Source organism: Gambusia affinis, linkage group LG14 (genome assembly GCF_019740435.1).
Source record: "Gambusia affinis linkage group LG14, SWU_Gaff_1.0, whole genome shotgun sequence".
NCBI lineage: Eukaryota > Metazoa > Chordata > Actinopteri > Cyprinodontiformes > Poeciliidae > Gambusia > Gambusia affinis.
The window spans coordinates 6,718,190-6,745,662 of NC_057881.1; the positions used below are offsets into that span (position 1 = coordinate 6,718,190).

The following is a 27,473-nucleotide window of genomic DNA, read 5'->3' on the forward strand; positions in this document are numbered from 1 at the left end:
GTGCACGACTAGTGAAATAAGTAGCAGAAAATAGTGATAGTAATAATAGTAGTTTTAAAATATAATAATAACTTGAAAAAAACTTTACAATAATATGTTCTCTTAAATAGTAACAATAATGCCTACAATGCATAATTTCATAACAAATAAAAACAATGTAATGCCCCAACAGGTCATATCAGCACATTTGCAGTTATTACTTCCCTCACTGTTGCCAATTGAGTGACTTTCTTGCAGTATTTAGCAACATTTCAGATAAAAAAATGTATTAGTCAAAATAGGAATCGGCAGGTCAGACATTTTAAAAATCTGAAATCAACAATCAGTCAGAATTGTGCAATCAGGGAACAATAGTTTATCTGGTGGTTTCTCTACTAAACAGTGAAATTCTTCTCTCGTTTACTTTAATAAAGTCAACAATTATTTGTTTTTCTGTGTTTTCTTGCCTAGATTGCCTGCAACATGACGTTTATGAGGAGCAAATATGTAAGCAGGAGAGGAGCTTCACTCTGGACAAGGACCAGTTAGAACCTCTGCAGGTGAAACAGGAACAGGAATGGACTGAAAATCAGCAGATAAAAGAAGAGCAGGAAGATCTAGAACATCAGCAAATAAAAGTGGATGAGAAAGAAGTTTACTGCAGTCAGGGTGAAGAACAGCTTGAGCTAAAACAAGAGACTGACACCTGCATGATGGTTCCTGTTGATGAGCAAACAGACCACACTGAATCAGAACCAAACAAGAACCAAGAAATCTTCCAGGAAGCTGCTGAAACTGAGAACCAAAATAGGAAAAGAAGAAAACCTTTCTTATGTGTCATCTGTAAAAAGCGTTTTGCTTTCAAATCTGTTCTTGTTGCTCATATGAGAACTCACACTGGTGAAAAGCTGTTTACATGTGTGAACTGTGGAAACAGCTTTAGAGAAAAACACGAGTTAACTCTGCACATGATGATTCACACTGGTGAAAAGCCGTTTTCTTGTGTGAACTGTGGAAAAGGTTTTAGTCAAAAAGAGAAGTTAACTCGGCACATGATGATTCACACTGGTAAAAAGCCGTTTTCTTGTGTGAACTGTGGAAAAAGTTTTAGTCGAAAAGAGAAGTTAACTCGGCACATGATGATTCACCCTGGTGAAAAGCCGTTTTCATGTGTGAACTGTGGAAAAAGTTTTAGTCAAAAAGAGAAGTTAACTCGGCACATGATGATTCACCCTGGTAAAAAGCCGTTTTCTTGTGTGAACTGTGGAAAAGGTTTTAGTCGAAAAGAGAAGTTAACTCGGCACATGATGATTCACACTGGTGAAAAGCCGTTTTCTTGTGTGACCTGTGGAAAAGGTTTTAGTCAAAAAGAGAAGTTAACTCGGCACATGATGATTCACCCTGGTGAAAAGCCGTTTTCTTGTGTGAACTGTGGAAAAGGTTTTAGTCGAAAAGAGAAGTTAACTCGGCACATGATGATTCACCCTGGTGAAAAGCCGTTTTCTTGTGTGACCTGTGGAAAAGGTTTTAGTCGAAAAGAGAAGTTAACTCAGCACATGATGATTCACCCTGGTGAAAAGCCGTTTTCTTGTGTGACCTGTGGAAAAGGTTTTAGTCGAAAAGAGAAGTTAACTCGGCACATGATGATTCACCCTGGTGAAAAGCCGTTTTCTTGTGTGAACTGTGGAAAAGGTTTTAGTCGAAAAGAGAAGTTAACTCGGCACATGATGATTCACCCTGGTGAAAAGCCGTTTTCTTGTGTGAACTGTGGAAAAGGTTTTAGTCGAAAAGAGAAGTTAACTCGGCACATGATGATTCACCCTGGTGAAAAGCCGTTTTCATGTGTGAACTGTGGAAAAAGTTTTAGTCGAAAAGAGAAGTTAACTCGGCACATGATGATTCACACTGGTGAAAAGCCGTTTTCTTGTGTGACCTGTGGAAAAGGTTTTAGTCGAAAAGAGAAGTTAACTCGGCACATGATGATTCACCCTGGTGAAAAGCCGTTTTCTTGTGTGAACTGTGGAAAAGGTTTTAGTCGAAAAGAGAAGTTAACTCGGCACATGATGATTCACCCTGGTGAAAAGCCGTTTTCATGTGTGAACTGTGGAAAAAGTTTTAGTCGAAAAGAGAAGTTAACTCGGCACATGATGATTCACCCTGGTGAAAAGCCGTTTTCATGTGTGAACTGTGGAAAAAGTTTTAGTCAAAAAGAGAAGTTAACTCGGCACATGATGATTCACACTGGTGAAAAGCCGTTTTCTTGTGTGAACTGTGGAAAAAGTTTTAGACTTAAACAGAAGTTAACTCGGCACATGATGATTCACCCTGGTGAAAAGCCGTTTTCATGTGTGAACTGTGGAAAAAGTTTTAGTCAAAAAGAGAAGTTAACTCGGCACATGATGATTCACCCTGGTGAAAAGCCGTTTTCATGTGTGAACTGTGGAAAAAGTTTTAGACTTAAACAGGATTTAGCTCGGCACATGATGATTCACACTGGTGAAAAGCCGTTTTCATGTGTGAACTGTGGAAAAAGTTTTAGTGAAAAACGGGAATTAACTCGGCACATGATGATTCACACTGGTGAAAAGCCGTTTTCATGTGTGAACTGTGGAAAAAGTTTTAGACGAAAAAACATATTAACTCGGCATATGATGATTCACACTGGTGAAAAGCCGTTTTCATGTGTGACCTGTGGAAACAGTTTTAGACAAAAACAGAATTTAATTCTGCACATGAAGATTCACACTGGTGAAAAGCCGTTTTCATGTGTGACCTGTGGAAACAGTTTTAGACAAAAACAGAATTTAACTCAGCACATGATGATTCACACTGGTGAAAAGCCGTTTTCATGTGTGAACTGTGGAAAAAGTTTTAGACTAAAACAGGAATTAACTCGGCACATGATGATTCACACTGGTGAAAAGCCGTTTTCATGTGTGAACTGTGGAAAAAGTTTTAGTCAAAAGGGGTTATTAACTCGGCACATGATGATTCACACTGGTGAAAAGCCGTTTTCATGTGTGAACTGTGGAAAAAGTTTTAGTCAAAAAAAGGAATTAACTCGGCACATGATGATTCACACTGGTGAAAAGCCGTTTTCTTGTGTGAACTGTGGAAAAAGTTTTAGACTTAAACAGAAGTTAACTCGGCACATGATGATTCACCCTGGTGAAAAGCCGTTTTCATGTGTGAACTGTGGAAAAAGTTTTAGTCAAAAAGAGAAGTTAACTCGGCACATGATGATTCACCCTGGTGAAAAGCCGTTTTCATGTGTGAACTGTGGAAAAAGTTTTAGTCGAAAACAGAATTTAACTCGGCACATGAGGATTCACACTGGTGAAAAGCCGTTTTCTTGTGTGAACTGTGGAAAAAGTTTTAGTCTAAAACAGGAATTAACTCGGCACATGATGATTCACACTGGTGAAAAGCCGTTTACATGTGTGAACTGTGGAAAAAGTTTTAGTCGAAAACAGGAATTAACTCGGCACATGATGATTCACACTGGTGAAAAGCCGTTTTCTTGTGTGACCTGCGGAAAAGGTTTTAGTCGAAAAGAGAATTTAACTCAGCACATGATGATTCACACTGGTGAAAAGCCATTTTCTTGTGTGAACTGTGGAAAAAGTTTTAGACTTAAACAGGATTTAGCTCGGCACATGATGATTCACACTGGTGAAAAGCCGTTTTCTTGTGTGACCTGCGGAAAAGGTTTTAGTCGAAAAGAGAATTTAACTCAGCACATGATGATTCACACTGGTGAAAAGCCATTTTCTTGTGTGAACTGTGGAAAAAGTTTTAGACTTAAACAGGATTTAGCTCGGCACATGATGATTCACACTGGTGAAAAGCCGTTTTCATGTGTGAACTGTGGAAAAAGTTTTAGGCAAAATCAGCAATTAACTCGGCACATGATGATTCACACTGGTGAAAAGCCGTTTTCTTGTGTGAACTGTGGAAAAAGTTTTAGTCAAAATCAGCAATTAACTCGGCACATGATGATTCACACTGGTGAAAAGCCGTTTTCATGCGTGAATTGTGGAAACAGTTTTAGACTTAAACAGATGTTAACTCAGCACATGATGATTCACACTGGTGAAAAGCCGTTTTCATGTGTGGCCTGTGGAAAAAGTTTTAGTCAAAATCAGCAATTAACTCTGCACATGATGATTCACACTGGTGAAAAGCCGTTTTCTTGTGTGAACTGTGGAAAAAGTTTTAGTCGAAAACAGAATTTAACTCAGCACATGATGATTCACACTGGTGAAAAGCCGTTTTCTTGTGTGAACTGTGGAAAAAGTTTTAGTCGAAAGCAGAAGTTAACTCAGCACGAGGTATCACACGGGTGAAAAGCTGTAGAAGGATTTTCCATACATCTCCTATGTTGAGGAGATGTATGGAAAATCCTACTGGAGGGGTTTCATGTCTATAAACCTTAAAATTGTTATATTTGTTCAATGTGATCATTTGGATACTTAGAGATATGAAACCATGACACATTTTCCTTCAGAGATGCTTTGTTTTTGTTTTTTTGTTTTTTTGCTTATTCTGTGTCAAAAAACAATAATAACAAACTGTATGTTATTGTATTAACAAACTGTTTATGTCAAACTGTATGTTGTGTTTGTACAACGTGAAGAGCAGAGGGCTCAGCACACAGCCCTGAGGAGTGCCAGTACTGATGCTGATAGATGAAGAGTCATGGGGACCCACTGACTATTTCATGCATTAACAGAGTTTGACTGGACATGGACTCCCTTCCAGAACATTCTGACAAGATTGGACCTGAGGGATTGATTTGTATTATTCTGTACAATAAAGAGAGTTTGTGGGTTTATTTTTCTAGTTTTTTAAAATCAAAAATAGAATGTATATAAAGTTTGAGTTTTTTTCTAAAAATCTGTAAAAAACGTATTTGTGATAGTTTTGTAAAATTACATTGAATTTGATTTCATTTTTTTCAATTTATATTAACCAGTTTTACTCTACCTAATTAAAATCTTTTCAAATGAAAAAAATGCATTTGTACTTTAAATAAAATGAAAGATTTACCACAAACAAACATCACCAAGAAACCACCAGGTCATCAGCATTCATCAAATGATTAATAATTGTATCTCCAATCATACAATCAGTTCTACACAGGTTTAGCTGCTTAGAGAGGTCATTCATTTAAAATTAAACATGCTTCCTTGTCTGACTCCAGACAAGGAAGCCTTATTTTTGTACTTTTTTTCTTGTTTTTGAAAGGGAACTTTCTGCAGTGAGAAGATATTTTGTTCAGTGATTTGGACCAGCCCAAGGCATAAACAAACTAAGCCAGTGTTTCCCAACCCTGGTACACTGCCCTGCATGTTTTAGGTATTTCCTTGCTACTGTCCAGCTGATTTCAATTGATGACTGATTAACAGGATCAACTGCAGTCAGCTGAATCTGACACGTTAATGTAGGGAAACGTCTAAAACATGTACAGTGTGCCTTGAGGACCAGGGTTGAGAAACACTGGCTCAGTTTGCTTATGCCTTGGGCCGGCCCTACAAAAATGTCTGTAAATAAAACATTGTGTTTGTAATTTTTATGTAAGAAACTTCATTTAACATTAAGGTGGCCTCCTTAATTTCTGTTTAGGAGAAGTTTTTGACTTTAAACCTGTGCAAATACCTGCTGCCTGATTAAACTGATTTATGTATGTGCGTCTCCGCTCCACTGCGAAGCCCAGAGATTCCCTGAGAAACAAGAAATGTAAGATCATCAATCAATTAATCAAGTTTATTTGTATATTTCAGCAACAAGGCAGTTTTATATTATTAGAATACAAAGTCATAAATAATCCTGGAAATGTTCTTCGGGTGATAGACTGATTTTATTACCATTCAACAAAATAATGAGTTGTCTCAAAAAAATACTGCAGTTGTCAACTACTGATGTTTTTTTTCACATGAGAATTCACACAGGTGAGAAGCCTTTTCCATGTATGACTTGTGGAAATAGTTTCACTCAAAACTGTAGTTTAGATTTCCACTTGAGGATTCACACAGGTGAGAAACCTCTCAGGTGTATTAGTTGCAGAAAATGTTTCACCCATAGAAAAAGTTTCTCTATTCACATGAGAACTCGCACAGGTAAAAACTCATAGATGAAAAAAATTAATATGAGATATGTGTGACCCTGGTAAATAAAATTAAAGAAATCTGTTGGTGTGTAGTAGTGTTATTGGTTCCTGAAGTATCGTTTTGAAAGCATGTGTGTGTTTTCTCCTTCTTTTTCTGTCTTATTATTGATTGATTTATCCGTTTCATCATTTGTTCCTGACCTAAATGTTTAAATCAAATGTTTATTCAAATACAAATATGTGTGTGTCATTGGAACCCTTGCAAACTTGAACTGTATGTGTGTGAATTATATTTCCATCACTATTAAGAATATAATAAATGTATGAATGGTTCCTATAAAAATTCTAATAAAAATAGTGTTTAAAAAACAATGCAGCTTGAAGTGCTTCATGTGATTAGAAACAGAATATCTGAGAAAACTAGAAAACATTATATTTTCCCATTGTTACACATCAAAATGTTGGTCAATATCTCATCTAATATGGTTGAAAGGCTACTAAACAGGAGGGATTTTAGTTTAGATTTATAGGAACTCAGTGTTAACCTTTTCTGTTGAATCTCCAAACTTTGTGGGGGAAACACAGGAGAGCTCCTGGCTCCAAGTTTGAGAAGTTTGAAGTGTTTGGGGACTTCAGGGTTAACTCCCTTTGTGGTTCACAGCTGTGTGGTGCGGCAAGCAAGAGACAGTAAAGGGTTTCTTTGGAAGCTGCACTTTTATTTCTTGGCGTGGTAACAAACATACAAACGGAACTCCATTTATTCTAATAAAGCTCTCCATGCCGAACAACATGTGTTCCCCCTGCTGGCGTGATGGTGCTAGTGCAACAAGCTGAATGCTGCTTCTCCGTGTTTGATTCTGGTTCTGGGGATGCAGAGCAGAACCAGAAGACCTGAGTGATCGGGAAGGTTGATACAACAACAGCTGATCTTTAATGTTTTGTGGTGCTAAGGGTTCAGTGATTTATAAACTAAAAGTATTTTACATGGAGCCAGTGTAGGGACTTTAGAAGATTTACTACATTTTCTGTCTACAATAACATCAACACTCATTTATGTGCAGGCGGGACGCCTCCATTTCTTCCCAGATGTCTGACTGTGACATCTGATCTTCCTGACCCTCACACCAAGACTGCAGGAGGATTAGACACAACATTCAATGTGATTTTACTTAGTCTGTTTTAGATTCAGAGGGAATTTAGAAATTCAAAGCGGAACTTAAAATCTGTTTCGTGTTTCTTCAGTGGAGCCACCGTGAAAGACACAGGAAATGAAAACAAAGCACAGATAGCTGCGTTAGTTTTCAGTTAAATTGTAGTTTGAAGACGGATTTGGCGTTTGTGGCAGATATTTGAGTGTTTGCAGTAACTCTGTCTTCATTTTAGTCCCAGAGAGAGTCAATCAATGAGCAGTAAACTCCTGCTGAAGAAACTTTAACTGAGTTTTATAAAATCATCGTCCAGTCCGAGGAAGAGATGGATGATCAACCCAGACTGTTCTCCCGGATTCCCCTGATAATCTTACACCGTACAGGTAAGAAACATCTTTACGTTTTACTGGTGATACAGGTTAGAGAGATTTGGAAAAAGGTTAAATAAAGTTTTCAGGCTGCGTTAAGGAAAGTTTTAACAGGTGTTTCGCCGAGAAACGCATGTCCTGTCGCGGGAGCGCGCATCGCTCTAAACTCTCGTTTATTGATAACACCGACTGAAATATGACAGACGAGACAAATATTTAAAATATTCGTAACATTGTCATATTTCTTATCCATATATGTTCTAAAAAGGCAGCAGGGCCGAACTCAAATCGTGGCAGTGGCAGCTATTGGGGAACTTCCGGTGCCGAGAATTGCATGCCCTGTCTGCTATTAGTTGAAAATAGTCCGGCGCAGGTTAGAAGAGTGTATGTGTTGTAGTTTTTAAACTAGAGTCAATTAAAGATGCGAAAAGTAGTGAAAATTTAAGTGGAATCGCCCTTTAGCCATTTCCCAATTCAAAAGCTGGAATCGGAAACCAACTTCAGCTTCCTCCAATGATCTCAGCTATTTACTAATTGGAACGTACATTTATAAGCTAGTAAAGCCTTGCAATGCAAACAGCATAAACCAGTAATAGTGTTTTAGTAGCTGTAAAATGTAATAATTTGTAATAAATAAATTGTAGTGGCGATTGTTTGTCATCCTATAAAAGTTCAATCAACAAGCCACTGCTGCACTGAGGTGATGCTTCATATGTAGGTAAAAGAAGATTAATGTCTAAAAACCTTTAAGATTGCTATTATGGTTTATTTTTTCCAGTTTGACAAGCAAATAACAAAGATCAAACTTTTCATTAGTGATGTGTTGAATAATCCAGGAAGATTTTTATGAAGCTCGTAAAACAGAGAACTCACCTAAACCCGAGTTAAAGTTTTTATTTTTTAGTAATAAATTGTTGTCCATAGTGACATAGTGAGTAACAAGCCAATCAAAATTCTCTTTTCTGTTTGTTTCTAGTTTTCGTTTTGATCCAGCCATTGTTTCATACAACCAGATTAATCAGAATTTATGTATCAGAATCAGAAACATTTTTTACTTGTTTATTCATTGTAAGGCTTCATGTTGTTTTCACGTTGCCTATTTTACATTTATTGTCCACTAGATGTCACAGTAGAGCAAATGAAGCACCGCGGTGCATCGGCTCATGAGTCCAATGATTGGATGGAGTTCCTCAGGGCTTCATGAAGCTTCATCTCACCATCACTACTTTTCATTGTTTCCTCTCCTGCTCTGGTCAAAACCCACAGGCCCAACCCAGTGCATACTGGTCCTATACCAGTCCCTATACTTACAGAAAATGGGCCCACAGTTCTTCCTGTCTAACTTTGAAAAGTAAATAACAAAGGAACAAAAACTGAACAGCTATTACACTCCAGAAAATCCCCTTTCAAAAACAAGAAAAAAAAAGTTCAAAAATAGGGTATAATTTTCTTAAAATAAGAAATATTTTCTTCCAACGGAACAAGAACATTTATCTTGTCAAGATTTTGTAAGACAATTAATATCTAACCAAGATGAACCTACAAATATCTTAAAATTAGTGTATTTTTACTTAAAACAAGCCAATTTTACTTGTACAAGTAAAATATACTATTTTATTTTAAGAAAAATATTCTCAAGTAAAAAAAAAATGTTACTTGATATTGAGTTTCTTGAAACTAGTTTACTTTTATTGTTACAAAGGATTAAAATATATTTATTGTCATTGCATATTTTATTCAAGGTTCTTATTTTAAGGCAAAATTCCAAAAATTTATCCTGTAAATACTGGAACAAGAGATGTTATTGGCTTGTTGAAATGGAGACATGAGTTCAATTACTTTTAACTTCTTATGTTCAAATGGCCAGTAGGCAGCTGGTTTCATGATCACCACAGAGCTGAAAAGTTGTCTTCTGTGATTGAAGTTCTTGGGTCATCTGCTAATTGGAGCACAGTCAGAAAAACAATCACAAAACAAACCACATTTTAGGGACTGTAATGAGTGTAATGATGAATAAGTATCATAAATTTGTTACCTCGAGAATGTGAAGGACAGCTTCACTGGCAACCCCCAAAGTTTCTTGTAGATGGTGCAATACTTGATGGAGAAATGTCTGGCAAAGGCTTCGCCATGGCAATGGCCTGGATTACTTGAAAAATAAAACAAGTCTTATTTTATTTCATTTGCTCAAATACAATAACACAGGATTTCCACATGGCAGATGACAAAGTCATTTTAATTACTTAAAAATGATTTAATTATTTAAATAATTATTTAATTTTAAATAAATAATTTAAATAATCTTTTTATAGAGTCTGGTTTTACCACAGATTCTATAAAGGAGAATCTGTTATGGCTTTAAACACAATTCACAATGAAGCCTACAATCACCTTTATGTCAACAGGTCTTATTATTTTTTGAAAACGCCACATAATTGAATTTCCTTTTTGTTATGGTCAATATTAAAAACCCTTATCTGATGGCAAACAAACCTAGATAAAAACTCAAACTAAATTAAGCTTTATTACATTTTATTACAATTAGCTTCTGATTATAGTTTCCATTTTGGGAAACTTTTAAAAGGCAATTCCACACAATTTTTACTACATCTCATGTGTTTAATCTGCCATATTTGAATAATAAAAACAATACCTACACTGTTCTAACCTGGACTAGATTATTACGCTAATAGTAAAATCATTCAAATCCTGTTTGTTATTTCTGAAACTTTTTTCTGATTTGTGAAATAACGTGCCATATTAATGATTATTCTTCAAACTGGGACTACTTATATTCACAAATCGAAAATAGTGTTTGAAATATCCTTCAAACAGTGTGGAGTAATCTAACCTAGTCATTAAATCTAACTACATTTAAGATTTTAAATTAGAAACTTGAATGCAGTTAAACATCCTGAAGCCTAACATTAGTGAAATATTCGGCAGAATTGCCCTTAACCATTTCTGAATCAGAAGCTACAAATGAGAAACCACCTTAGCTATGTATAAAAATGGAAACTTGTGTCGATATTATTTTTAAGCCATAGCGATTAATGACCGTTCAGGCCTCATATTCACAAGAGCACCTCTTTAAATCAAGGGTGGAAATTGGCATACCATTACATGCTAACTAGCTTCAGAATTAGCTTATTTTACAAAGACAGACTACTGCAAATTAAGTTTATCTGTCAGTACCACAGCTGTAGGATCGATACACAAAAAACGTCTTCCATCTTCATCCATGTCCAACCGAGATGCGAGAATTTGCAAAAGTCAATCTTATAAAAAGTACAGTAGATAATCGCTTAGCTAGGCTGATGCAACTGAATTAACGTTAATCAGTGCAGTGAAACGATCTTTGGCGTTGCCGTTAGTGATGTGCGGATTGATACTGAAATATTGATTCTTCCAATACCAAAACTTAATGCTTTAAAATCTGTTTTCAAATCCAAGTATCAATACTTTCAATACCTCTGTCAGTTGAGATAATGGAGGTTTACAAGAGCACTTTATAAAGTAACTAAATTATTGAGACCTTGCCTAAATGAGACAAGGTTGATGGGAACTACTTTTTCTTCCGCCTGGTAAGTGTGTAATGTGTAAGGACGTAATTTCCAAGGGCAGCGTGCTGCTGTTGCTCAATCACTCGGAAATGAACACATTAGCAGATCATAGAAAAGTGACATTGAGCTATTTTGGCTTTCATTTTAAAGTAGTTCACACAGATAATTAAAACAGACCATATCCAAATGGAATTTGTCAACTGATCTGTATCTCTGTCTACGCTCTTGAAACTTCAAGTGTTATTTTGTTCATTTCTATCTTACACGATGAACAATTTCTCCTAATTACTTCAGTAACGTTAATAATTACTCTTTTTCTCTGTTTTCTTCTCCAGATTCCCTGAAGTGTAACGTTTATAACCAGGAGAGGAGATCCACTCTGGACCAGGAGGAGTTAGAACCTCTGCAGGTGAAACAAGAACAGGAAGAGCCAGAAGATCATCAGATAAAAGAAGAGCAGGAGGATCTAGAACATCATCAGATAAAAGTGGAAGAGGAAGAAGTTTACTGCAGTCAGGGTGAAGAACAGATTGAATTAAAACAGGAGACTGATACCTGCATGATGGTTCCTGTTGATGAGCAAACAAACCACACTGAATCAGAACCAAACAGGAACCAAGAAATCTTCCAGGAAGCTGCTGAAACTGAGAACCAAAATAAGGAAAGAAGAAAACCTTTCTCATGTGTGACCTGTAAAAAGCGTTTTGCTTTCAAATCTGTTTTTGATGTTCATATGAGAACTCATACTGGTGAAAAGCCGTTTACATGTGTGAACTGTGGAAAAAGTTTTAGTCAAAAATGGGTATTAACTGACCACATGATGATTCACACTGGTGAAAAGCCATTTTCTTGTCTGAACTGTGGAAAAAGTTTTAGTCGAAAACAGACGTTAACTCAGCACATGATGATTCACACTGGTGAAAAGCCGTTTTCATGTGTGACCTGTGGAAAAAGTTTTAGTCTAAAACTGAATTTAACTAAGCACATGATGATTCATACTGGTGAAAAGCCGTTTTCATGTGTGACCTGTGGAAAAAGTTTTAGTGGAAAACTGAATTTAACTCAGCACATGATGATTCATACTGGTGAAAAGCCGTTTTCATGTGTGAACTGTGGAAAAAGTTTTAGACAAAAACACGAGTTAACTCGGCACATGATGATTCACACTGGTGAAAAGCCGTTTTCATGTGTGAACTGTGGAAAAAGTTTTAGACAAAAACACGAGTTAACTCAGCACATGATGATTCACACTGGTGAAAAGCCGTTTACATGTGTGAACTGTGGAAAAAGTTTTAGTCGAAAATCGGTATTAACTCAGCACATGATGATTCACACTGGTGAAAAGCCATTTTCATGTGTGAACTGTGGAAAAAGTTTTTTTCAAAAACACGATTTAACTCAGCACATGATGATTCACACTGGTGAAAAGCCATTTTCTTGTCTGAACTGTGGAAAAAGTTTTAGACTAAAACACGAGTTAACTCAGCACATGATGATTCACACTGGTGAAAAGCCGTTTTCATGCATGAACTGTGGAAAAAGTTTTAGTCTAAAACACGAGTTAACTCAGCACATGATGATTCACACTGGTGAAAAGCCGTTTTCATGTGTGAACTGTGGAAAAAGTTTTAGACAAAAACAGCATTTAACTCAGCACATGATGATTCACACTGGTGAAAAGCCGTTTTCATGTGTGAACTGTGGAAAAAGTTTTAGACAAAAACACGAGTTAACTCAGCACATGATGATTCACACTGGTGAAAAGCCGTTTTCATGTGTGACCTGTGGAAAAAGTTTTAGTCGAAAACTGTATTTAACTCTGCACATAAGGCATCACAGGTGAAAAGCTGTAGAAGTATTTTCCATGCATCTCCTTTGTTGAGGCTCATTATAGAATTGATTTTGTTAAAAACTACAATGAAAGACTGGAGGGGTTTCATGACTAAAATTGAAAATTGTTGTATTTGCTAAATGTGATCATTTGGATACTTAGAGATGTGCAACCAGGACACATTTTCCTTCAGGGATGCTTTGTTTTTTTGCTTATTCTGTGTTAAAAAACAATAATGATAAATTGTATGTTATTGTATTAACAAACTGTTTATGTCAAACTGTATGTTGTGTGTGTACAACGTGAAGAGCAGAGGGCTCAGTACACAGCCCTGAGGAGTGCCAGTACTGATGCTGATAGATGAAGAGTCATGGGGGCCCACTGACTATTTCATGCATTAACATAGTTTGACTGGACATGGACTCCCTTCCAGAACATTCTGACAAGATTGGACCTGAGGGATTGATCTGTATTATTTTGTACAATAAAGAGAGTTTGTGGGGTTTATTTTTAAAGTTTTTTAAATCAAAAATATAATGTACAGAATTGAGTGTTTTCAAAAATTTTGCAAAAAAGTATTTGTGATATTTTTGTCTTTAGAGTAAAATTAGATTGAAACTAATTTCATTTCTTTCAAATTATATTAACCAGTTTTACTCTACCTAATTAAAATCTTTTCATCCATCCATCCATTTTCTGTTCACCCTTTGTCCCTAATGGGTTCAGGAGGGTTGCTGGTGCCTATCTCCAGCTAACATTGTGGGCGAGAGGCAGGGTTCACCCTGGACAGGTCGCCAGTCTGTCGCAGGGCAACACAGACACACAGGACAAACAACCATGCACACACACACTCACACCTACGGAGAATTTAGAGAGACCAATTAACCTGACAGTCATGGTTTTGGACTGTGGGAGGAAGCCGGAGAACCCAGAGAGAACCCACACATGCACAGGGAGATCATGCAAACTCCATGCAGAAAGATCCCCGGCTGGGAATCAAACCCAGGAACTTCTTGCTGCAAGGTAACAGTGCTACCAACTGCGCCACTGTGCAGCCCACAAAATCTTTTCAAATGAAATAAAATGCATTTGCACTTTAAAGAAAATGCAAGATTCACCACAAACTTTTTCCTGCATTGATTGCCAGAACTAGCACAAGGCATAAGCAAACTAAGCAACTGCCAATGGCACCAGGGCCACTAAGGGGCCCCCTCAGTAGAGTTGATTTTGTTTTTTAGTAATAATTTGTATGTACTTATAATATCAATAACACAATTTCACTATGAAGTGATTTATTTTTACAATAATATATTTGATAATGTATGTAGAAATGATTGTTTTATTGATAAAATGAAAAAAAATTAATTGCCCCTGGTGGTCGCGGTAGGTACCGCACGCTTCGCCGGTAACAAGCTGCATCCAAACAATGTCTCAAAATAGGACTTATCCTTCAGGGAGGGAGAAAAAAACAGGAAGAATACAAAAAAGCCAAGATAAAGTTTGTTTTAATTTGCTTTGGTAATGTGTAAGATTTGTAAAGCTGCTAATAGAAAATTAGCTTGAACGGTCCAGTTCAACAGCCAAACATTTATGCTAGGCTCTTTGTGTTTGTGTGAAACTGAGTTTAAACTTTAAATGAGTTGATTCTCATTTAAAGTTAAAGTATTTTTGGCTTCAAAACGCTGTGTTTGATAACGTTTGATAGCAATAATTATAATTGTGCTGCTCTATGCTGTAGTTGGGGCCTGCCCATAGCAATGCATGGCAGGCACCTATTGTTCTACACCCAATAGAATGTTGCAGATCTCAATCTCAAAATTTTGTTTTCTATAAAGGTTTTATTGGCTCTAGAGCCAATAATTTTTTTTTAATAGCCAATAACTTTATTTTTGATAGTGAATTGACAGTATGTAAGTTTGTAATGAGAGAAATTTAGTGCTTTGGCAAAATTTACTTCTTTTTTTCTATCTACAATAACCATAACACACCACAGTTTCTTCCCAGATGTCTGAATGAGACATTCGCATTTCCTGAACACCTCACTAAGAGTGGTGGAGAATTAAATACATAATTCCACGTTTTTACTCATGTAGTCAGTTTCACATTCAGGGGTAATTAAGAAATTCAAAGCGGAACTAAAAGTCGGTTTCGTGTTTCCTCCGTGGAGCCGCCCTAAAACACACCGGTAATGAAAACAGAGCACAGAGTGGCGTTAGCTTTTCTTCTGTTTGAATGTAGTTTGAAGACGGATTTGACAAATATTTGAGCGTTTACAGTAACTCTGTTTTTGATTTAGTCTCAGAGAGAGTTAATCAGCGAGCAGTTAACTCCTGCTGAAGAAACCTTAACGGAGTTTTATAAAAATCATCAAGTCCGAGGAAAAGATGGATGATCAGCCCAGACTGTTCTCCCGGATTCCCCAGATAATCTTACACCGAATAGGTAGGAAACAGCCTCGTGTTTTATTAATGATACAAATTAGAGTGAGTTGGAAATAGATTAAATAAAGTTGTAGGCTGGGTTAGGGAAAGGTTTAGCTCGTGTTACGCCGAGAAACGCATGCTTGTCGCGGGAGCGCGCATCGCTCTAGTAATAAATGAATAGACTCCTCGTGGACCGCTGTTGCCTTTTGTAGCTGACGACACGTAGCGACGCCATCTTGGTAGCTGAGGGAAGCTGGTCACCCCACCCACGTCAAGAACTCCAGCAAATAGTGGTTTGTGCCGTTGATATTTTCTTTTGTGCAGCTTTGGTTTCTGAGATATTAAAAGTCATAATTTGGGCCGATGACGTCAGCAGCCCCCCATCTTGCTCCAAAACAAACCAAAGTAGAAAGAAATAGATTCACGCTGTTGCACGAGACGCATTGTTCTCTAGTGCAGTGGTCCCCAACCTTTTCAGTGCTGCGGACCGGGGGCGGGAGTGCGCAGTTATAAGGATTCTTTCTGCTGCATGTTGGTGCGCAAGACGTAACCGAGAGCATCCGGTTTAGGATTTTCAAAATAAAAGCTCTTCCAGACTCAATACATGGAACGGACATATTTAATTATTTCTTGCGCGGCCCGGTGGTTGGGGACCACTGCTCTAGTGAATCTTAAGTCATACTCACAGTGTCAAACTGTTCTAGACTCGGGAGGTGAGGTACACTCATTTTTATTGCATTTGAACCTTTTTGATATTATTTTAGCAAATTTTTTTGTCAAAATTTCGTGTCATGTGACCCAATTACACTAAATCAGTGTGAAATTGTTCTACTAGACTGTGAAGGTGAGTGTGATGGACTGAGTTAAAAACAGGAGGAGTCACAGAAAATATTAGAAAAATAGGGTTTCTTTTATTTTAGCCCACAGATTGACTAAAAGATAAACTGAGCTCATAAAAGAGGTAAAAGAAACCAAACTGAACTCTGGCAAAAATGTAAACAAACTGGCTGCACAAACAAACATAACTGACCTAACAAAGAAATGACACACAGGGCTTTATATACTGGCTGATCAGACCAATTAAGATACAACAGGAGTAACTAAACAGAATAGAATTACTGACAAATAATACTACAGCTAAACTAAAGACCCAAAAATGAAAATCAAAGGTATTATATTTTAAATACTAATATTTACTTAAATACAAAAACTTATCTAATCAAAGAAACTACAAATTCGTGCTCTCTGAGCCTGGTGCTCCCCCAGTCATGGACCCGATTGGTCCCCACAGGTTTCTGCTCCCAACTCCCACAACGTGTCATGCCATCTGCCGGCATTGCCTCTGGTTCCGGCTGTGCCTGGATCTCAGCTTTGGCCCTGGTTCTTGCCGTCTGCGCCCCAATCTTCTCATGAGTGGAACGGCGCTCCTTAAATACAATCCAGCTGGCCATGTAATCAGAGGCACCTCCCACAATCAAGGACCTGATTGTGGGACGTGGTCTGACAAAGAATTTACAGACCACATTGCCACACAGCAGGGGCCGTCACAATGAGGCACACCTGGTTTTAGTCCATACTACTACTTTTTTCTTCAATGGCTTCCCCATTCTAGATCTTTTTGCCTTTTTTTTTTTTTTGTTAATTTTGCATTTAAGAAATATGATTGGTTTTTAATAGCTTAAATGTCCTACTGACAAGAAATAAAATGTTTAAATGGAATAAAACCAGGTGTGCCTCATCTTCTATCTAGTAGAATAATTTCACATTAGTTTAGTGTAAATGGGTCACATGACCCAGATGCTAGAGAAGTACTAAATTTTAACAAAAAAAATGCTAAAAGATTCAAATGCAATAAAAATTTGTGTACCTCACCTGCCGAGTCTAGAATAGTTTCACACTGATTTTGAGTCAATAGGGCACATGACATGGAAGCTATTAAAGAAAAAATATATACTTTTTGGTTTTACAATTATTAAAAGTATTGAGTATGACTAAACATTCACTAGAGAACAGGGCGTCTCGTGTAACAGCATGAATCTATTTACATTTGTTTCTTAGGAGTGTTTGGTTCTGAAATTTGTTGACAGTCCTTAAGTGAACCTCTGAGCACTTGAGGAGGGAGCAGTAGAGAATGGCTGGCCGAAGTTAGAGTTCATAAATCGGATCAACCTTGAGCCAGGCGCCGCTCACTCCGCAGATATTGGAATATTCAATAACGGGATAAACCTGCAATAACGGAGCACTAATGTAGTGGCCCACTTTGGTTTGTTTTGGAGCAAGATTGGGGGATCGTAATCTCTGGATGACCTAAAAATAATTTTTAATATCTCAGAAACCAAATCTGCACAAATGAAAATTTTAATGGCACTAAACACTATTTGCTGGATTTCTTGACGTGGGTGGGGTGTCCAACTTCACTCAGCTGTCCGAAACACCTTTACGTTTTTCAGATGATGTAGTTTAGAAAGAGATGGAAATAGGTTAAACAAAATTGGAGGCTTTGTTAAGGAATGTTTTTACAAAGCTCAAGCTGGTTTCCAATTACAGCTTCCGATTTTGGAAATGGTTAAAGGGCGATTCCACCAAAACTTTCACCACATTCAGCATTTTCCTTTTTAGATTTAAAGGCAGCTTGCGTCCATTATTGGTGCGCTAGTCCCATCTCTTGGATCGTAAATTTCTCCTAATAATCCCGGCATTTTTAAAAAAGAAAACTAAAGACCTTTTCCTTCATTACTATTTAACTGAACAACTACATTCTCAAATTTAAATTCCCCACTAAAACCTACTTCTATATTCAGTAATCACATAACCAGTTAAACATATTTCCTCCTATCTCTATCTAGTGTATCTTAGCTATTCAGCTACCAACACTCACCCAGATAAGCAGTCAGAATGCTAAACAAAAGAAAAGCATAAATTAATTTAAGTCAACAAGCTAGTAAAACCCTGGTTCTGCTTTAATTGTTGTACTGCCGCTACACACTACTGGTGGTCATATTATGGCGCCGTTCAACCTCCACCTGGCAGTGAACTCACAGCAAACAGCTGCTTAAAGCTGCAGCATGTAACTAGAAAAAGATTTTACATATGTATTAAAACTTTCGCTGTGTCTTTACATAAGACTGATAATTTCTGGAAAAAAAAAATCTCTTCTGCCTCCTCCCTGTTCTGCAGAATTACTCAGCTCAGTCAGAAACAACCAATCAGAGCCAGCATTAGAGATGGACTTCCAGTCACTTCTTTCCAAATCCATTGTTGTCATATTCAATCTGAATTCAATCGCATAGATCATCCAGTAAAAGTTCAGTCCAAACTTTTCTGTCTTCTCTACCACAATCATACGTGACTTCCAGAAATGTAAGTTGGACCGACCATCAGTTCACAGCAACCTTCAGCATCTTTAATTTACTCTGGTTAAAAAGCTGCAGGTTACAGGGTGGAAACAGCTTTTAAAACTGATTTTTCTTTTCTTTCCTGAAATCTCTGGCACAATATAATGTATTTTAACAAACCTTGCTCTTTTCTACTCAGGGGGTCGTTGGTTAGTTTTCAAACAAAATGAAGCCTCTTGTGATAAAAGAAGGGATTTCAGTAAAGAGTTTATTTTTTACTTAAATTTATAAGCTTTTGTTTCGTATTTTTGTCCAGATTGCCCAGGATGCTGTGTGTGTAAAGAGGAGGAGGTTCTCAAAGAGTTCAGCAACCAGGAGAGGAAGTCCACTTTAGATAAAAAGGAACCAGAACCTTTTAAAATAAAATTGGACTCAGAGGAACCAGAACATCAACAGTTCAAAGAGGAAGAGAATCAACTCTGCATCAGTCAGGATGAAGAGCAACTTGTGCTGAAACAGGAGACTGGAGACATTTTGGTGATTCCTTCAAATGAGCAAAGAATCATCAATGAAACAGAACCAAAAAGGAACCAACTCATCTCTCATTCTTCTCCTGAAGTTGAGAACCAGGATCGGGAAGGAAACAATTCTGGACACTCAGCAGAAAAGAGAGACAAAGAGCAGAAACTAAACAAGAGATGTCAGAAAACCAAACAGCAACAAGGAACTACTGAAGGTCCAGAACAAAAAAATCACAAAAAATCCCAACCCCCCCAAAAATTATATCCCTGTAAAGTTTGTAATAAAACCTTTTCCCAAAACAACAATTTGACAAGACACATGGGGATTCACACAGGTGAGAAACCTTTCACATGTATTAGTTGTGGGAAGAGTTTCCTTCACAAATATAGTTTGACTACCCACATGAGGATTCACACAGGTGAGAAGCCTTTCACATGCATGACTTGTGGAAAACGTTTTACGGGAAGAAAAGGTTTAACTCGGCACATGAGGATTCACACAGGTGAGAAACCTTTCACATGTATTAGTTGTGGGAAGAGTTTCCTTCACAAATATAGTTTGACTACCCACATGAGGATTCACACAGGTGAGAAGCCTTTCACATGCATGACTTGTGGAAAAAGTTTTACGAAAAGAACTCCTTTAACTTATCACATGAGGATTCACACGGGTGAGAAGCCTTTCACATGTAGTAGTTGTGGGAAGAGTTTCACTCAGAAAAGTTGGTTAGCTCATCACATGAGGATTCACACAGGTGAGAAGCCTTTCACATGTATGACTTGCAGAAAATGTTTTAGGGGAAGAAGTAGTTTAACTATCCACATGAGGATTCACACAGGTGAGAAACCTTTCACATGTATTATTTGTTTAAAAAGTTTCTCTCAGAAATGTACTTTAACTTCTCACATGACGATTCACACAGGTGTGAAGCCTTTCACATGTAATAGTTGTGGGAAGGGTTTCTGTGACAAAAGTCATTTAGCTACTCACATGAGGACTCACACAGGTGAGAAACCTTTCTCATGTATTATTTGTTTAAAAAGTTTCTCTCAGAAATGTACTTTAACTTCTCACATGACGATTCACACAGGTGTGAAGCCTTTCACATGTAATAGTTTGGGAAGGGTTTCTGTGACAAATATAGTTTGACTACTCACATGAGGATTCACACAGGTGAGAAACCTTTCTCATGTATTACTTGTTTTAAAAGTTTCACCTGTAGAAATAAATTATCTATTCACATGAGAACTCACAGTGGTAAGACTGTTTAATATGAACCTCAAGTACCACGTTGCTCTGTAACTTGTCTTATTCTGTAATTTCACCTGAGTGAAGTTGCCCGTCCTGAGCTCCTCTCATTGTCTTCAAATCTAGCAAAATTGCTGTCAAAACATTTTTGCAGCGAACAAAAAAATCACTTTGCTCCTTTTGCTTTGAAAATATTGATGATGACTTCTGGATATTTTTTTTTATTAATTTCTTTAAAATTATTGCTGCTCAGACCAGCACAAATGTTTGGCACCACTCAGCTAGTAATTACAGCTGGATTAAATTTTTAATTACATATTTTAAAATATTTAGTTTAGTTAAAGTAGCTTTTCAAATAGTTATAATTGTAGTTAATGGAACGAAGTGTTTAATTTTTTCAGGTTCAATTGTTGAATGATTGTGTTTAGTGCATTCTTGTTATGGGTTCATGTTTGGACCGGCAGACTACAGCTACCAGGATTGGGATTAATGTTTTCTATATTTTAATGTAAACATCACACATTATTATTTTCATTATTTTCATTATTTCTGTTTCAAGATAGAAATCCTGAATCAAAGTGAATGTCAGACTTTGGTTTTTATGTAATAAAGTAAATTTTCCATTGTGATGCTTTTTTTTCAGTTTAGCTGTGGATTATAACTCATTTAAAGGTGTAGTTGGTGCTTGCCTGTATCAGTGAAACCAAGCTTAGACTAGTTGGACGCCATCTGCTTTATTCACCTAGCTTATTTAAATTGAAAAATACTTTTTCTGATTCAAAAATATCTGTAAATAAAACATTGTATTTGCAATTTTTTATGTAATAAACTCAATTTATCATCAAGATGGTCTTATTTTCTGTTTAGCAGAAGTTTTTGAGTTTAAGCCTGTGCAAATACCTGCTTCCTGATTTACACTATGTGCGTCTCCGCTCCTCTGCGAACACCAGAGGTTCTCTGAGAAACATGAAATGTAAGATCATCAATTAATCAAGTTTATTTTTAGAGCACATTTCAGTAACAAGGAAGGTCAAAGTGCATTATATCATAAAACAGTCATAAAAGACACCACACAATCAGAGGTTGCGCTATACTTTTATGTTATCCTTCATCTTGACCAACAGCATTAAAACACTCAGTTTTCACCTCTCATAATAATATCAACATCGACTATTTAGCTGCATTTTTATATGGTTTAGTTAATATTCACCTAGTTCAACCGTGAATCCAGATTCCGTCTCATAAATCAGATGAACGCATCTAACTTTAAATTACATCACTTCACCTGCTGCCGCTGGGGTCTGAACGCACAACCTCACAAATTTCTCCTGGTCGCATCTGCAGAGAAATCTGTGCTAGTTTATCCGTCAGTTGGATCTGTTGGATCCAGGCCGACAAATTAAGTTTTTTTTACCCTCTGCGCAAAAGAGAAAGATTAATCTTTGTCTTTATGTTTCTTTATTTGAAGACAAGTGTTCAAAAACCCACTTCACTGAACAGTCAGGAGAAGAGTGCCGAACACACAGCACAGAATTATTTCTGAGATTAATCTCAAAATTTAAGTGTTTTTCTTTTTGCTTTTGGAGCTCAGAAATGTTCTTGTTATTTTTCTAGAAAGTTTCAGAGGTTAATCTCAAAATTTTGTTTTGGCCTGTTACAATAACCTTAACATGGCTTTGTATTGATGTGCAGATGGGACGACTCTATTTTCTTCCCAGATGTCTGACTGTGACATCTGCTCTTCCTGAGCTTTGCACTATGACTGCAAGAGAATTAAAAACATCATTGCACGTGTTGTAACATTCATAGTCTGTTTCATATTCAGAGGAAATTAAAAGATGCAAAGCAGAACTAAAAGTGGGTTTGTTTTTCTTCAGTGGAACCGCAGTGAAACACAGCAAATGAAAGCAGCTCACAGAGAGTGGCGTTAGCTTTTCTTTGTTTGAATGTAGTTTGAAGACGGGTTTGGTGTATTTGGCAAATATACAAGTGTTTACAGTAATGTTCTTCAATTCAGTCTTAGAAAGAGTTAATCAATGAACAATTATGAGAACCCCCATCTACCAATGCGGTAAATCTAGCCGTCTGTTGTCCAGTTTATATTTGATTCACACTTTGTCCAGTTTATGTTTGATTCACAATCTCTGGCGGCTATAAAAATTTTAAAGTTTGTGTTAATTCATTTGCTAAAGAAAATCCTGTATCTGAAAATAAATGAGGTAATAAAAAAATAGATTTTTTTTCTGTGGGCAAAAAATCCTGTGGACCACATATGTGCAACCTCAATCAAAATTGTTGACATTTGACAGGCAAAAAATCTTTCTGATTACATAAATAATACCTTACCACTGACTTCTCTCACTTCAGGATCACACAGAGACACCTCTACAAGACCCATTTTAACTGAGGTTCCACAAATGTGCTTTACAGGATTTTTTGCCCACACAATATATATAGATTTTTTCAGATACATAATGTCGTTTTGCAAATTAATTAACGCAAAGCTTTAACTTCTTATGGCCGCCGGAGAGAAACTTAAAGTGCGACTCAAACATAAACCAGAGGTGCGCTTTTATTTTGAAAGGAGAGCGCCGTAACTTGTGCCGTCGCGCACATTAAAATCGAGTGCAGCCTGGCTTTACTGCCATTTCCGAGGAGGCGGCTAGCTTTACCGCATTGGTAGATGATGGTTCCGATGCTGGCTGTCGGCTTCTATCCAACACTTCTGATAATGCTGACACTACTGTAGGAGCACTAACGATGTCACTTAAAATATTCATTGCCTCTGTGAGTCGCTGCCGCGCAGCCATTTTTCTGTGAAAACCCGCCTTCTCCTGCCTGTGGTCCAACCAGAAACTGGGATTTTAAGTTAACTTCCGTTGAAAACAAACTGTAAGAGAGTTTGATAGTACAAGTGAGAGAGTTTGTAAGGTTTGGCCCCTGGGGCCTCTCATAGTTCTCTGCTAATGGTTTGCAATTCCCTGCTTTTTCTTTTAACAGCATAATAGCTTAACGAATGAAAAAACAGAACCTTAACTGTCCAGTCCATTAACTCTTTCATGCATGAATTATAGTCCATTGTGTCAGGACTTTTTTCCAATTTTTAAAAAAATTTTCTTAAGGCATAAAAAAGGTAGGGAAAAAAATGTTGTAAAAATGTTTTTTTATTAATATTTAATTCTTTTTTAGGTGATCAATTGTAATTTTCTCCAAATCCAACATTGTTATTTATAAATACATCAGTAGCATTGTTCTTTAGGGGTTATTTGATGTCGCAATATTTATTTTTACCTGCAAGGGTTTACAGTAGAAGGAGGGACAGGGTTCGTTGGCATACTTTTTTTTATAGAAAGCTTACAAAATGAAATAAGTAATAAAATTACCTCATTTTTCAGAAGTAAATCAGAGTAATTTGAGTTTAGTTCTGTTAGTACCAGAACATGAAGGGTAATTACAAATGAAACAGCATAAAAACTTGCTAAACAAAGTTGGTGAAAGAAAATAACAATGCACATTCCATTTGGGGAAAGAGAGAAACTCATTAAAAGAAAAAAAAAATAGAAATATGACAAAAAAGAAAACTGTAAAATACAAATATCTGTAATAAATAACGGAAAACAAAGAATAAGGTGAGTAGGATGTATCTGGAAAAGGAATAACAAATATGATTGTGGAGAAAAAGGAAATGTAGATCATGTTTAGACGAAGTAAACTGTGCAACTGAAAGGAAGAGGATGAGGGGAAAAGTACAGAAATTAGGAAGAGAATGGAGTCTATAATGAAGAGTAAAGCCTTGAATGTAATAAATCTGCATCTTTTGTTTCTTTTAGTAAATTGAGTTTACTGAAATACAGTAACGTCTCGTTTGAGGCTCCAATTAGTGACATTTAAAAAAAAACCTAAAACAGTCATTATTATCAGGATTGATAGTTTTACTATTTTCTCCACTGGTTGTTCAATAAAAGCATCAATAAATACCATTAAATTTGAAAATTCAAGAAGTGATATAAATTACCCTTTTTACAAAATATGCATTTTTTCATAAAGAAGCTCATTACAAATGGGCATGTTTTTCAAGAGCAGTCATATTCCTAAAGTTACCTAAAAAAGATGTAATAAATAGTTTTTGTTGTTACTTTTATTATCACCACCAAATTTAAAATTTCATAATAAAGCTTTAAGTCCAGCCCTAGTGAACAGTCACTATATTACATACACCATATTACATTAAAATATGAACTTTCTTGTTAGTGGTTACTAACATCTTTATCTCTACACTGTATACAGAAGAAATGCTCCTAGCCGATGTGAGTCTTCATGTGTTTGGTCAAACTACTTTTTAGGCTGTAGGTTTTAGTGCATGCATTACATGTAAACGGTTTCTCCCCGGTGTGAGACCTCATGTGTCTATTCAGACGACTCTTTAAGGTGAACTTTCTTTCACAGGTGTCGCATGAGAAAGGCTTGTCACCTGTATGGGTTCTCATGTGGTTATTCAAGCTACTCCTCAGGCTGAAGGCTTTCTGACATATATCACAAAGAAAAGGTTTCTCCCCTGTGTGAGTTCTCATGTGATCCGTTAAACAACTTTTCTGAGCGAACCTTTTTCCACAGATCATGCAGGAGAAAGGCCTCTCACCTGTGTGGACTCTCAGGTGTTTATTCAAATGGTTTTTAGAGTTAAAACTTTTGTCACAAGCCAAACACTGAAAAGGCTTCTCACCAGTGTGAGTCCTCAAATGTTCAGTTAAATTACACTTCAGACTGAACCTTTTCCCACAGGTGATACACGAGAATGGCCTCTCACCAGTGTGGATTCTCAAATGCTTATTCAAATGATTTTTGGAGGGGAAACTTTTCTCACAGGCCAGACACGGGAAGGGTTTCTCACCGGTGTGAGTTCTGATGTGCTCAGTTAAAATGCATTTTAGACTGAAGCTTTTTCCACAGGTCACGCACGGAAAAGGCTTCTCACCTGTGTGAGTTCTCAAGTGAAGTGTTAAATTAGATTTTGTAGTGAAACCTTTGCCACATGTCTCACATGAGAAAGGCCTCTCCCCTGTGTGACTTCTCATGTGTATCGTCAGGTTATTCTTCTGGGAAAAGCTTTTATCACACATTTTACAAGAATATTGTTTCTTTTCTTTGTGAGCACTGTGCCCTTCTTGATTTGAGCTCTCAGAATACTGATTATATTGTCTCGTTTCCTGACCCCGCTCAGTTAGCATTTGCTCTTCATCACTCTTTGACCCCCAGTCTTCTGAAATGCTTCCTTCCTGATCCTGGTTGTCACTTTCAGGGTAGTCCTGAGAGTCGAGTGGGTACCAGTTTGGTTCTGGTTCGGTGTGAAAGCTTTCCTCATCAGTAGGCGTCACCATGAAGGTGTCAGTCTCCTCCTTCAGCTCAAACAGCTCTTCATCTTGATTGACGAGGAGCTCCATGTCTTCCTCTTTTATCTGCAAATGCCCAAACTCAACCTGCTCCTCTTTCATCTGCAGAGGTTTTGGATCCTCTTCATCAAATCTGGAGCTTCTCTCCCGGTCACCAAGCGTCTCCTCTTTCCAAACATCATCCTGGTGGGCATCTGGAGGGTCGAACAGAAAATGGCCAAAATGAAAACAACAGTGAATAAATAGATTTTCAACCAGTTTTCTGCAGCAAATAATTAAGAATGTATAAACAAGTTTTCACTGAGGATTTTTAAAGGTGTGTCTGCATATAAAAATAGACCAGGGTGTATTTGTTAATTTACTGCGATTTACTGCAAACGAAAAAATGTCCCCTTCATGTCCCTTAGGGCGCTCCGTAGATTAAATATAAAAGTAATAAAATGAGGTGGAATCATATTTTAGTAATTTCTCAAATCGTAAGCCAACTTCCTAATACAAGTCGAAAATAACTTTCTCTTCATTTCTACATTTAAACACAAAATAAACAGTTTTACCTGCAGATATTTCGCAGCAGTGTGTGTCAGATACTGATTTGCTGAGATACAACCCATCAGTAGTGTTTAATTATAGTTTATAGCTCCAACGTTCGCTATTTTGCGCGCAGCCATGTTGGATGCTGATCTCTGGGGAGCTTCATGAGCTCCCCGGCTTTCTGTGTCAGGATCCAGAAAATAAAACGCACACAGATTTCAAAATTTAGCAGAGAAATGACGTTAGCATTGCTCATTTTAATACCTTCTTGGGAGAAATCCAGCAGACTGGACTGATCATCGAGCTCGTCCTCCGATTTCACGATGACTTCTTCAAACTCTGGGTCGGTTTCTTCAGCAGGAGTTAACTGCTGGTTGATAAACTTCCTCTGAGGCTGAACCGAAGACATCTTTACTGCAAATATTCACATATTCAGAGAATAACCGTCTCCAATACAACGGCTAGCAATCCGTTTACATCCGCCGCCTCTTCTTCTACTGGTGTTTTTTTTTCTCCCAGCGAGTGAACACACTACTACCCCCTAGTGGATAAAAGCAGAAGATAACGAAACATACGGAGAAAATCTTATACATTTCTTACATTTTTCTTCATATAGATTAAACCCCCCATGAAATTAGAAACCAATTTCGTAATTGGTCCATATAAAACATTCAAATATTACTTTTATTCCAATATTATTGTTGTTTTTTCCAACTAAAGATGGAAAACAGTATATAAAAAACCCCCAGCAGAAAACAGTTAAATGTTCCACAAGAGTATTCTCTCAAAGACAAACGTTATAAGACAACTATTAAACATAGAAACATGAAGAAAAAAATTGAAAATTGGTTGGTAGAATTCACTTCATTTTATTTTTAATTAATCATTCTATCAGCAAATTTATCAGCTAGTGAACAAATGACATCAGAAGTCTATTTTGTTATGACAAGTCTTTTAAAGGGACACAGAGTGTCATTTTATATCACAACCAACCAACTGTTGTCTTCAGTTGTCATAAAATTGCTG

The 27,473-nt window shown here is 37.0% G+C and overlaps 2 protein-coding genes and 1 long non-coding RNA gene across 7 annotated transcripts in view; 1 reads left to right on the forward strand and 2 right to left on the reverse strand.

Annotated features, from left to right (window-relative positions):
• LOC122843843 (gastrula zinc finger protein XlCGF57.1-like) overlaps window positions 1–27,473 on the forward strand; it is a 697,541-nt gene that overhangs the window by 3,936 nt on the left and 666,132 nt on the right. Inside the window, exons 1-2 of one of the 4 annotated variants that reach the window (XM_044138932.1) lie at window positions 15,138–15,440; window positions 19,073–20,467. The exons of 1 other annotated variant lie outside the window; for it this stretch is intronic. In XM_044138932.1, the coding sequence (XP_043994867.1) occupies window positions 15,383–15,440; window positions 19,073–20,427 (1,413 nt within the window). In that variant the 5' untranslated portion in view covers window positions 15,138–15,382 and the 3' untranslated portion in view covers window positions 20,428–20,467. Of the gene's footprint in view, window positions 1–450; window positions 4,812–11,502; window positions 13,680–15,137; window positions 15,441–19,072; window positions 20,468–27,473 lie in introns of those variants that run through there. 2 more of the 4 variants (XM_044138925.1, XM_044138931.1) reach the window with 2 other exon arrangements.
• Window positions 9,356–11,599, reverse strand: LOC122843898. Of its 2 annotated transcripts, none has more exons than XR_006372787.1 (3): window positions 11,478–11,599; window positions 9,640–9,753; window positions 9,356–9,540 (listed from the first exon to the last, which is right to left on the reverse strand). It is a non-coding gene; the product is annotated as an uncharacterized LOC122843898 (long non-coding RNA). The 2 variants fall into 2 exon arrangements; XR_006372788.1 differs by having other exon boundaries at window positions 9,356–9,543.
• Window positions 24,573–26,989, reverse strand: LOC122843875 (zinc finger protein OZF-like). Its single transcript, XM_044138984.1, has 2 exons — window positions 26,712–26,989; window positions 24,573–26,110 (listed from the first exon to the last, which is right to left on the reverse strand). Exons 1-2 carry the CDS (start codon window positions 26,854–26,856, stop codon window positions 24,825–24,827), a joined length of 1,431 nt encoding a protein of 476 aa, XP_043994919.1. The 5' UTR covers window positions 26,857–26,989; the 3' UTR covers window positions 24,573–24,824.

What these genes read in the sequence shown, in the direction of transcription:
- LOC122843875 (XM_044138984.1), bottom strand. Translation starts at nt 26,856, where the DNA reads ATGTCTTCGGTTCAGCCTCAGAGGAAGTTTATCAACCAGCAGTTAACT. An exon ending in GCTGGATTTCTCCCAAGAAG is followed by an intron (nt 26,111 to 26,711) that starts GTATTAAAATGA and finishes TCGACCCTCCAG; the next exon opens with ATGCCCACCAGGATGATGTT.